At 38.0% G+C, this 12,927-nt stretch overlaps 1 protein-coding gene across 2 annotated transcripts in view; it reads left to right on the forward strand.

Moving 5' to 3' along the window:
- bahd1 (bromo adjacent homology domain containing 1) overlaps window positions 1–7,190 on the forward strand; it is a 33,576-nt gene extending 26,386 nt beyond the window's left edge. For both annotated transcript variants that reach the window (XM_020085236.2, XM_020085237.2), the window contains exons 5-7: window positions 1–80; window positions 2,417–2,508; window positions 2,610–7,190. In XM_020085236.2, coding sequence (XP_019940795.1) covers window positions 1–80; window positions 2,417–2,508; window positions 2,610–2,802 — 365 coding nt within the window. In that variant the 3' untranslated portion in view covers window positions 2,803–7,190. The remainder of the gene's footprint in view (window positions 81–2,416; window positions 2,509–2,609) is intronic.
- Window positions 7,191–12,927: the final 5,737 nt, after the last annotated feature.

Genomic DNA, 12,927 nt, shown 5'->3' on the forward strand with positions numbered 1-12,927 from the left:
GGGAGCTGATGATGAGTTTGTTTTGGTACTACCGTCCAGAACACACGCAGGGGGGACGCAACCCCAGCTTGCATTGTGAGGTGAGGAACAAATCCTTTCAAACCATGGCTTCAGGGTCAAAAATGGTTTCGTTTCAGCAGTCGCTTGTTAACATCCTGTAGCTTCAATCAAGTGTGCAAATTGTATGTAAATCAGTGCGCTAGAGTTTTCTTGCACAACCTCTTAAGGCTTATTTATGCTCAACATTAAATGCTTGTATGGAAATTGAATCCTCGATCCGTACTCTGCATTTATTTCATCCATATTTGTGAACGTCAGCTGAAAGCTTATTGATACAGACTTCACAGATGAAAGGGAACACCACCAGAAATCGGTGATGACAATATCTCAACCAGGATGACATAGGACACAAGGAAGAAATGTATCAGTGAAAAAAATTCTCCCACCCACATTGGATGGCTTCACAGACCACCACTGATTATAATACATCTCTTTTACCTCTTTCTTAAGAGGTATATTATCGCCATGTGTTCTGTTAAAATATATAAATAATAGTTGAAATATATAAAACAAAGGAGCTTGAAATGTCAGAAGGTAGCCGTCATGGTTTCTAGTTTGCCCACGTCGAACATGTGTGTTTGCTTCTACCTCGATTGACATATGCATAAAAGCAAGCGCATGCATCTGTGCCTATGCTCTCCACCTGTCTGCATGTGTCGTAGAGTAGTTCCTGCTGAGGTAAATACTTACTAGAGCAGCAAATATGTATGAATCTGCAGCGGAAAATCTTCCCCTAAATGTGCCCAATTTGTACTTTTTCATAACCTTGCGAGGCAGCTGGATTTCTCTCTTGGAGAATCCATTTTACAAGGCTCCACGCTATTCACTGGTGGTTTGAACCAACCACTGTCAGTGTGAAAGAAAAGCAGATAAAGCACTAAAGGCTTCTCTAAATGGAAAAGGTGTTTTCCTGCTTCTCTTCACTGGCGTCAGGAACCATGATTGATGGTGATGGACAGATGGCTCATCCAATCACCTGCCAAGACCAGTTTCCAATAAAGCCTTCCCAGATTGTTCTGTGTAACAAACCATCTGGCTCGTCGGGTTTCTTTATTGAGTAACATTTGATGAAAACTACAGTGAAACCTCACCTTATTAGATCACTTAACCTTTATTTAAAATTGAACAATGTGTCTTAGACACACTATTAAATGAGAACAAATGGAGTTGGGACTTGGGGATTTCTGACTTTTCCAGAGTTCCTCACAGGTTTTAACAAGAAAGTCAAAGAATATTCACACAGTTTAAGGTATTAATTCCAATGTAAGAACATAATAGACTGAATGACTATGTTTACATGGAGTCCAATATACCAATATTAACCCAATTAAATCAATAGTCTGAATAAGACACTGCTATGTAAACGGCATTTTTCAGTTTACCTTAATCTGAATAATGTTATAATCGGAATAAGTAATAATCGACATGTGGGGTATTCTGCCCTTAGTCACATTATGTAGACATGTATCCGTCTTAATCGCATTGTGTGACATGAACATACATCATTTACCAACTGCTTGAGGACACTTGACCTTCGTGTGAACAAGACAGAAAAATAAAGAGTTGTAGCTTTTGCAAGATTAGAGAAAAAACACAAAATTATATAGGTAGCATTATACATGAAACTATTTAAAAACTGGCAGAATAATATTGGACGTAATGGGGATATTTAAACATGCAATTAGCAGCTCATGTAAACATCATAATGAAAATAATGTCTTAATCAGAATAAGGACAGTAGTCAGAATATTGTTGTCCATGAAAACGTAGTCACTGGTGTTTTCCACATTGATCTTGACCATTTGTCTGGTGTGTTACAATAATTTGATAGAATATAAGTTTTTCTGTGCAACACATTTAAATATCATTTTAGGGTTTTGTTGCCTCTTTGCCGTCAAAATGAACAAATCAGGATTCAAGAAAAGACTTTTTACATTTTTACAGTCACTGCAAATATTATCCAAAGGGATGACAGTGCAACAAACACAGGCAGACACAAATGCACAGCTTCTGTTGTGCTCACTTCCTGTCGTCAGTAATCTCCCAAAAGGAACAAATTGGTCTTTTATTCATCTCCGGAAACAATGACCCACATAAAGTCTGTCATTTCCCAGCTGCAGTGGCTGCACACAGCCGTCACTTCAGAGCAGCCGTGTGAGGACAGTAACACGGCTCTGGTTCAGAGATGGAGAAGTGAAACATCTTTCTTTTATGAATCTGTCTGTACACGTTGAAGTCAAGGTTAGACAGGAGTGTTTGTGTACAACAGAGACAGATGTTTGTGCTCCAACTCAATCGAGGGTTATGTGTACGGCTTGTTTTGAGCTAATGAATAAAACAACTCTTTTTCCTCCAGAATGAGATCTTTGCGTCTCGTCACCAGGATGTGAACAGTGTGGCCTGTATTGAAGACAAATGCTATGTCCTAACATTGGCACAGTATTGTCGGTAAGAAAGAAAGCATTTTTGCTCTTATTGTTTTATTGTTTGACTGAATTTCTTTGGGAAACTGATTGAACTTGATGTCTTGTGATCTGTGCCTTGTCCAGATTTTGTGCCTTGGTAAAACGCCGTAGGGAAGGTGTACACGACAGTGCCACCTCCCTCGTGGTGCCACCCATTGCTGGCAACGCCATGCCCACCCACCACTGTGTGCCCGATGACATCAACCAAGAGCTGGTGTTCTTCAGCCGACACGTCTACGACTTCCGCTACGGTCGCCTGCTCAAGAACCTGCAGTAGCATGTGACGTATGACATGACTGTGGGATGTGAGCTAATGTTTCTCTGGTTTCATCCTCTACAACTTTGTTTGACTACAAAACTACCTGCTGCCTCTGTGAGAGAGGAACCAGACATTTAGGATGAAGGAGACACAAGCTTATTTTTATTTGAAATTCATACTCGACATGACACATGTTTATTTAGTGAGAGTCATGGTCTGACATACAGTGTTGTAGAAGAGTCGTTATGGCAGTGTAATTGGGCTTCGTCATACATGGCTCTCTGGTGTTGTAGCAGCTGTGTGAAAACCCTGGAATGTACTCTGCTGTAGAAAATGCTACTGTAGCTCTTAGAAATGTGACACTTGATATATATAAGGAGAAGTTGATGTTACATGTGAACCATGTTACCATCTGCCTGCAGATATCAGACACACAAAGTATCAGTCATACGTCATAGATAAAGATCATGCTCATCAGTAGAATATTCACTTTTCTCACTGTAGACTAAGGTTTAAGAGAAATGTGCAAAGTGTGTCTTCAACGTTTGGTAAATGTGTTGATTCACGTTCTTGCCAGAAGTTCTTTAAGTAGATCCAATCTGAGGTCAGTGAATATAAAGCTACTGCCAGGAGCCATTTAGCAAAACTCAGCATAAATACTGGAAACAGGTGGAATCTCTAGATTGTATGTAAAGATGGACAACATGTCTCCTCCCACTTTCCAGAAATGAATCCAAAATATCTCCAAGCTGCCATCTTGGGTATTTGGAGCCAGACTCTGCAGTAGGGATTGGGGGATGAAGCCACGGTAGCAAGGTCCCATCGATGCACTGGACCAATCACAGTGTCAGCTTTAAGTCCTTGTTTCATCCTGTTTTTATCGTACCAAATGTAATATAAAACCAAACCTACCGGAAAATTAACACTTGATTAAAAGTCAGTGTGATAAGAACCACCTAAAATAATCTTTGAGAATTTTATTTGACGTTTACTTTTACTTTTATTTTGGTCCAATTACATGGAGGAGGCAAGACATTTTGGCTTCACTTTTGTGAAGCGGTCATGTCGTGCATCTTTATCTTCAGTCTCTTTTTGAAAAGAGCCGGGCTAGTTGTTCCCCTATTTCCAGTCTTCATGCTAAGATAAGATAACTAGCTGTTTGCTCACGCTACATATTTACCATACAGACGTAAATCTCTATGAGAAAGTAGCTAAGCATATTTCCCACAGTTTAAAATATTCTTTTATATAACATTTCCATTTCTGTGTGAGTGTGATTGACATATAGGTCTATGTAGTGAACTCTGCACAAAGCTGCAAAGAAAGGAGATTCAGTTCAATGTACTCTCTGATCAGTTTTGTGCATAGCGACAAATGAAAAGTGGAAGCAGTTTGGTGACATCTGTTGTGAGTCTCTAAGATAATTATGGGTTCTATGACATATCTGTAGCTCTGAAATCCACCAGTGGTGAGTTGTGATGTGCACTCTAGAAAGAAAGCACAGTTGAGTTTGTTTGGTCTCGCAGTGTGAAGATTTGTGTTATGTCAATGCTGAGGAATATTTTACTTTCTCAAAGCTGTTCGCCGGAGGTGTGATTTGACTCTGGTGTCAGCGAACTGAATATTTGCATTTATACGTTTGGAAGAGCGCTTGTTCCTGGCAGATGGCAACAGTTAGTCACCTATATTCTCGTTTCTTCACCGATGAGATGCTGAGTAATGAATTCAGTGTAGCGTTTAGATCTGTGATGATGTTTCATTCCTATGTTTGAGAGAAGATATGTATTTATTTCTGTACCGAGAAAATATAAATTATTTTCAGAAGATAATTTTAAAGAATAGAGTTTTAGATGAGTGGCTTTCGTTCCTGATTAGAGAGCAGGTAAAAGTCGTCTCTCGTCATTAGCTGCACTGTCTAAGATGAAAAGCGTGTATGTCGTTCGCAGTAGTGTTCCTGTGACTGGTTGCTCTCCCAATAGAAGCCTGTGAATTGTTGTGTTGAGATGTTTAAAGTCCTCCATGCAGATTCGAGGACACATCTGGGGGATCTGGAAGGATACAGTTTGAAGGACACCTGTTAACATGTGACCAGATGCTTAAACCCTGTGCAGGACCAAAAACGTTTATGTTGGCCCCTCCCAGCTTCCTGTCATATTCTCCTTTTCACGTCTCCTCCGATGACGAAGCTTTGCCTCCTCACCTTTAAATTGCTGAATGCTACGTTGATTTAAAACGTACCCTGCCATTAGCCTGTGCCCTCGATCTTGCTGCCTTATAGAACATTCCCAGCCTTTCATTTAGAAGTGTGTACCAATCTCAGCTTGGGGTTATGAAACTTGTTAGTGTGCTGATCTTGATTCCTCGATGCTTGAAAGGCATCTCAGGTCCGTTTCTACATCTGATCAGAAACGTAAAACTGAACTCTAAAAAATGTGTGCATATGTTTTATTTAATCTCACTTGAGGACAAAATGGTTGTTAAAGAAAAGTTTGACATCTTGAAAAATTTTGAATTCTTGCAGAGTTGGAAGGATTGATGCCACTTGTATGTTTACAATAAGCATGGAGCTATAGCTAGCACCCTAGCTTAGCATTAGCTCAGCAGTAGAAAACAGAGGCGTGGTTCTGACAGACAAAGAAACTAAAACCACCAACCAGCACCTACAGACCTCACAAATTAACTTGTATTATCTTCTTATCTGGAAAAATCAAAGTGTGCCGTCATATCACCCTGCTTCCTGTCTTCACATCTTGTGTGAATGTAAACGTCCGAGGGAGAGCCTCTGAATTGTCTGCGGACTTTCTCACATAAAGTGCAATAAAATGTCTGAAGCAATTGACTCGGACGTTTGCGTTCTCACGTAGAGCCCCTCTGAAAATGTAAGGAAATGTCTGGAGTTCAGTGCTGGTGTGAAAACTGTTTTAGAGATAAAGGGTGGTCTTGATCTTTTCATCTAATTCTCTACAAGAAGACATTTTTTTCCAGAGATGTCAAATATTTCCTTTAAGTAGACTATGTCATTTTATCTTTCTCAAATAACAAAATCTGTGGTTGTAGTTTGATTTGTATCAGTTCATTTTCCTCAGTTTGCCATCAAAACGTCCAAAGAAAATCCTCAACTCCGTTCTAAATAATCCAGCTCTTATTTGTCCATCTGGAGGCTCATGTTCCAAATAGTCCAGTTTTTGCCAAAATGATAAAGAGACTTTTTGGCGAGCTCAGTGGATGGTGTTAGCACGACACTGAGGTGATTTATAATACAGGAGTATTTGAGACGTTTCAGTCTTTAACTCTGCTTTGCACTTGTCTAAGTAGACTAAGTAACAAACGTGTTGTTGGCTGGTGCCAGAGAGCGCAAAATTAGACTGGACTTTACTCCCTGTACATGTGGAATTTACAGTTTTAATTTATAAAAATACAATTTCCTCTAATTATTTAATGGATTAATATCTGACTTTCCAAAAAGTCGCCTTGAGTTAATTTATTCTTATTTGTTAATTCAATTCAGTTGGCTCAAACTGAGCGAACTGACCCTGGTGTTTCAATCTGCTTTTCATGATAAACCAGAGGGAATCATTGTGTTTCAAAGACCTCTGCACTGAGCAAAATATTTTAGTGAATCTTTATTTTTGATGGATATATTGAAGCCCCATGGCACAGTAATACAAAGCAGAATTTTGTTAACTATATTTGGTTTCATTTCAGTTTTAAATCCCACTGGGTGTTCCAGGATCAGTGGTAGGAACCATCTACAGTACAGCACTCAGTCACAATATTAATACTAATAACTGGCTTAAATTTGATGGCACATCAGTGTATATCATTGGCTGATTTGAAAGAGTTAAATCTGAACCATCACTAATACATGATTTAAAACTAAGTTAAAAAATATGTTGATCCACTGATCTGTGCATTATGGCCTTATAGGAATCATTCAGCAAACTAATGAGGTTTAATCAAGATGTGTGATACTTATGTCTTAGCTGGTCCTCTGTGCCTGTTCCCATTAACCCGTATATATAAATATATTCCAAGCGTTTTCCATGAAGAGAAGGACGAGCAGTTGCTGTAGTTTTTATTCACCTTATGAATGCCTTTCATTTTTGTCAGATGATGATACTGGTCTGATCTTGAATCACCACAAAGAAATGTTTGCACCAAAAACAGAGAGAGAGAGAGAGAGAGAGGGTGATGGAGGAGAGAGACATGAATTTAACTTCATTCCCAGGTGTACAAAAACCTAAACTTTAGTTCTTCTTATGTGAATTTTATGTTTGTATTCTTTGCATGGCGTTTTGGAAATCTTGGAAATATTAATCACAGCACAGATTATTTGTATGGTTTCAAATGGACCTCTGTAATATAAGAAAAATATTTAATTGTAATAAATAATATATGAGTTTGAACATGTGTTTGAGAGATTTCTTTCTGGCTGACATTGTTGACAGCTGTAGTAATGGTTGCTGCCCAGGTGGGGTCTCTCTCTGCCAATATTTTTATCTGATCTGCTTTCACAGAGATCGCAGCTCTGAGAGGTGTTTTTGCTGAATTATCTCCATATTGATGTGTTAAATGTTGTATGAGCACAGTTTCTCCACGGGAAAGGTTCTTGCAGAACTGGAAATACTATTTAAAAGACAATATTGACATTTGTTGTCAATATTAATCGACTATAGGCTTTCAGAATGCTGGCAGAAAATCTCTGTCCACATTACACACATAAGAAGGTTCTTCAAGCCCCTTTCAAGTAATCTTGATTGAATTGATTCAGTCAATCAATTTGTACAACAAATACTCTGATCATGCCACCACAACATTAAAAAAGAATTGATTTTATTTGCTGTATAACCCCCTCCTCAGTTAGCGACATGCAAACTTTTGTTTTTTTCTACGATAATCAAATTAAAAATTGGTTGTTCCTGTACTAACAATAACCAATTTTTCTGCAGGAATTAAAAGAACAATTCATTTTCTGAAAAATAAAAACCATCGTAGTATTTTCTTCTTACTTTGAATATACATAGGAAAACAAAGATTGATCTGCATTATACAAAACCCCTGTTTTCTTTTCCTCGCTCCAGCCTTTCCCTCTTGTTCCTACTTTGATAATTCATTCAACTCTTTACACCTGAAATGATTATGATCCCATCTATCAAGGGCACTGCACAGATCATGACAGTAGAGACAAGAGTGTGAGCATCTCGAAAACAGACATGAGGAGATTTAATCATCTAACCTCAATCATCAGGCTCTGATGAAAATGTATGAGGCCTCTGGCACTACTCAGTCAGATTATGATGATTTCAGTGCCATGAGCAGGTAAATCATTTGCATCTGAGACAGCGACCATGTTGTGTGCGGGATGAGAGAGCATTCAGCTGCTCCTAAGTATTTAGAAGTATGACTGTGTGTATGTGCATGCTCACTGATCTAATCATGAAAGTGTTTATGAATATGTTTTCTGCAATGACACACCATGGGTTACGTGCGTCTGCAGACAAAGTATTAATGGATCATTATGGACAAACAGTTGAAATTGAATTGATTTCTAATGACATGTTATTTTTGTCCCTCTCACTTGTCAGTGATGTGTACAGACCCAGAGCATCAAGACCCATTTCATCACCAAAATAATTCACACACTCAATGATTCACAATGAAGTGAACGTCTACTGTTGACATGAAGTAGAAAACAAGTGACACATTTAAAATCCATTTCTGTAGTAATTGATCAGAGCCATGCATCTTATATCTATATTCAGAAATACAGTCACAGCTACATGTTGTTTATTGACATTATTGACATATGTACAAGGAGGGTTGGCGGTAGGAGGTGGGGGGGTGATGGGTCTGTTTACCCTTTAGTTTGGCCCATCCACTAACATGGAGACAGTGGGATTTATGACCTATACTGCAGCCAGCCACCAGGCTGCGCTCAAGACTCTTTGGCTTTAGTAATTTGTCAACTACCGGTAGTCATAGAGTTACTACCAAACCTAATTGGTCCAACAATATCAGCTGAAGTGAACATATTGTGAACATGGCAAAAGGGGTGTGTGAAAGACAATGAAAGAATACTACCATGTCCCATCCACTAACATGGAGGAGGCTGGATTTATTACCTACACAAAAGCCAGCCACCAGGTGGCGATCGAGACAGTATGGCGTCACTTTTGGGAAGCATTCATGTTGTACAATCTTTATTTACACACCATAGACTAAAAGACATTGGAAACATTTAAATATTTAGCTAAAAGTAATTCACTGGTAAACAGTTGAAATAGTTTTAAGTATTAGTTTGATAAACAGTTATTTAACAATCATGATTGATTTACAGTCGTTATGTTAACTAGTTAGAAATAAGGTAAACAGATCAAATCCATGCCACTAACAGTGAACCACTGCTTCTTATTATACTTTGACAAATAAAAACAAGCTGTTAAAGCCGCTAAAACTGCTTCAAATGATTAGCACGGGCCATTTACTACTCACACAAGAAAGATAAAAACTGCTCTTTTAACCACAGATTATGTCTCAGAACTGTTTGGAGAGGTGAAGAAATGGCCTCAAATGGGATTTTCTCTCGTCATACAAGACAGCTTCACAAGTTCTGCTGAGAGCCGTGTATTTCAGTGGAGGTCCCGAGGTGGTGCAATTACACACCTGCAAGACTTTCCACAGACTGACTCAGTTCAATTTCGCACCACTCTCCTCTCTTTTTAACTTCTCCTGTCCTCACAGATGCTGTGGCTTCATCATGTGGGCAGTTTCAAATTATTGAAGTTTTTTTCTGCTAAATTGAAAAGTACAGTGTGTAAAGTGGAGTGAAGCTGGAACAAAATGAATACACCTCAACGCACCACTATTTTCAGGCATGTAGAGCAATGGCCTTCAGGTAATGTAGAAATGCAAGAGCCATGATTATTGATTTCAGGTGGATCCAAACTAATAATAATAATTCATTTCTGCAAAGATCCCTTATAACGCGACATACTCTCTCTGTTATGTGTAATATACATAGTAATAATAATATACATGACATAATTTCAAAGTTGTGTTTTTTTTACTTGACTTAAGGCCTGAGGCTGAATGCATTCTCATTTATTCAGAAGAGGGGTTTTTCTGCTGTTCTTTTATTTTGTGCAAACATACCAGAGGAAATAATTAAGCTGTTACTTAGCAAACAATCAGGAATTCAATGCTGCATCAAAACTCTCACAAATTATTCTGCTATAAAAAATAAATGAAGCTCTTTCTACCTTGTGACTCCATGTGAGTTTTTTTAATTATTATTTTGAAGAGCCTTGTGAGTCTAGAGAGAGAGAAAAAAAATGTTTTATAGCTGAGAGCTATGAGACAATTCTCAGCTCTTACCTGATTTTGTATAAATATAACAATTAGGATTGAAATCACGACAACACCAAACTCTGAGTTGTTTATCTGCTTGTTTTGTAAGTCTTATGACATCTAAGTTGAGCTTCCGGTGAACATAACAAATGCAAAGCCTTCAGCGTTAAAGAGGACCATCATCTCTGCTGAATCTATACACATAGCACGCACCTACCTCCGCTCATTATGTAGAGATTACTGACATTTGCATCTGAAGACCTTGTTAAGCCCGCCCGCATTTGCATTTACATAAAGGACATTTGTGAAAAACAATCAGACATGAGAGCAGAGGGATGCATGAGTAGAAGTGTGTGATTTGAGTATAATATGTCTTTGTATAATTTCATGCAGCATTAGCTGCAGTGACAACAATGGTGCCTCCATCATATGATATCCAACAAGCAGTCTCTCCGTCCATAGACTGTATAAGCTCATTCCTGTATATGTTGATCTCCCAACTATCAGCTGCTAAAGAATGTACTTCATTTTCTGTGACCAGGTCGACAAAGGTTAGGTTTAGGTTTGTAAAATATTGGGCCTTTCAGATGCTACATTTTTGTAGCTGAGGAAATAAGATCAAGAAAGACAGTCTTAATGGGAAGCATTGGAAAACTCTCAAAAGACACCACTTAGCTTTTTAACTTCTTGATAAAAGAAATAAATTGACATCTCTGCACACAAACAAACATTTTTTTTAATAAGTGTTCCTTTTGCAGATATCAACCAACGTAATTAACTTTGATATAATTGCACATTAATGGGAATCAATGGTGCATCAACAGATAAAATAGTCTGATTGTTCTTTTTTCCCCGGAGCACCAGTGAAATAAATGTTTTCAAAAGATCTTACAAAACAAGACGTCTTTTAAACATTTGTCCTCTTTTATCAGCAATAATTATTACATAAAAACTTCTTTCTTCTTCGGCCCATTCTTCCACCAAGTTTTGTGGAAATCCACTCAGTTGTTTTTATGCAATCTTGTTTCCAAACAAACAAATGGTGTGAAACATAATCTCCTTACCGAAGTTGAATACAGCAGAGTATCTAAAAATACAATCAATGGAGCTCCACTTACAGATGAATGCTATACTCACTTTTACACCTTGTTACAGTCTGACTGTTGTAATGGCTGGAGTCATGACAACTTCAGCACCTAGTCAGAAAATACTGAGAAACCCTGTAATGGTGAATCTCTCACTGGACTGCACAGTGACTCATTTCTCATGAGCCCTGAGCTGAATCAATAATAGTAGAGTGTAAGGACAATATTTAAACCAGCATACCCTGATGTTTTATTTTGTCTTATTAAGATAAACAGTTGTTGGTTGGATTTCAGTCGATTTGTTCAAAATCATATATCGTTTTACTTCCTAGTTATTAATTACGGAAGCCCTAAAGGGTCATACATACATACATTTTATTCCACCCGTTTTCCCGTGATAACGAGATAATTTTCCTCCGTTTTCCCGTGATAACGAGATAATTAATTTGAGATCTCGAGAAAACAAAACGTATTAAATCATTGCAGGAAACATCATTTAGTGTAGCAATGTCAGAGGAGCAGGAGAATACCGATCACCGCATCACATATCTCTTCAATCAAGGCCTGACACATTCTGAAATAGCTTTATGACTTGCTATAGATAATGTACACATTAGTGTGCGTCATCTGAGAAGACTACAGAAGCCGAGAACGGCCATCGATTTTTTTATTATTATCTCGTTATCTCGATGTAACAAAGATCGTTTTCTCGTGATAACGAGATAATCCTTCTGTTTTCCCGTGATAACGAGAAAAATATCTCGTTATCACGGGAAAACGGGTGGAATAAAATGTATGTATGTATGACCCTTTAGGGCTTCCGTAATTAATTAATTGTCTATTAAATCCTATTTATTTGTGTATAATGGGTTAGGGTAATTAGTAGACATACGTTAGCACAGCTATGCATACCCTTTGTCATATAAAATGTATTGCAAATCACTACAGATAGTGGGAAAGGCAGCACAACACATCTTCACACACCTGGCTAGAGTGACTAGTGAGGCTAAAAATGCTTAAAGGCCAAAATTGTCACTAGTCACACGAGTGATGCATGTTTTACCTACTGTTACCTGACTGTTCTCTCTTTTACCATCTGGCAAACATTACAGGAGCAGAACAGTGTCTATCACAAGGCCATCAAGTTTCTAAACTTTTAGTCAACTCATGACTAACAACCATCTGCACATCTGTTTACTTGCCTGTTTGCACTTTTCTTTCTTTCTTTCTATTTTTATCTCACTCGTCTCTATTCTTGAGTGTCATACTGCACCTTTAAATATATACAGTTTTAGCAATGTATTGTATTCATGTTTTTTTATATGAAGCTTTCTACCTTGCTTTATTTTAATTTAATTATTTCAATGATGAGCTGGCCTGTTACCTCCTGTCCAACACCTTTCATTGCACTGTTGACCCTGTGTTAACTTGTGTTGACCAGGAAAAAGATTGAATCAATCAATTTGAGAAAGTCTATCAGCAGAAATTTAAAACTTTACTGCTAAAGTTTTGTTTTCAAACTTCTGTTTCTCGTACCGAGTATCGGCAATAAAATTCAAAACGAGCACAAAGCAGTCCTTCTGCACACAGATGACAGGGCATGGTGTCATGAAGTTATAAACCTTTTTATTTATTTATGCATTAAACTACCTCTCGGGTTTATTCACTAAATTTCTACATATTAAATGATGATGGGTTATGATTATGATGG

Source organism: Paralichthys olivaceus, chromosome 12 (assembly GCF_024713975.1).
Source record: "Paralichthys olivaceus isolate ysfri-2021 chromosome 12, ASM2471397v2, whole genome shotgun sequence".
In the NCBI taxonomy this organism is placed as follows: domain Eukaryota; kingdom Metazoa; phylum Chordata; class Actinopteri; order Pleuronectiformes; family Paralichthyidae; genus Paralichthys; species Paralichthys olivaceus.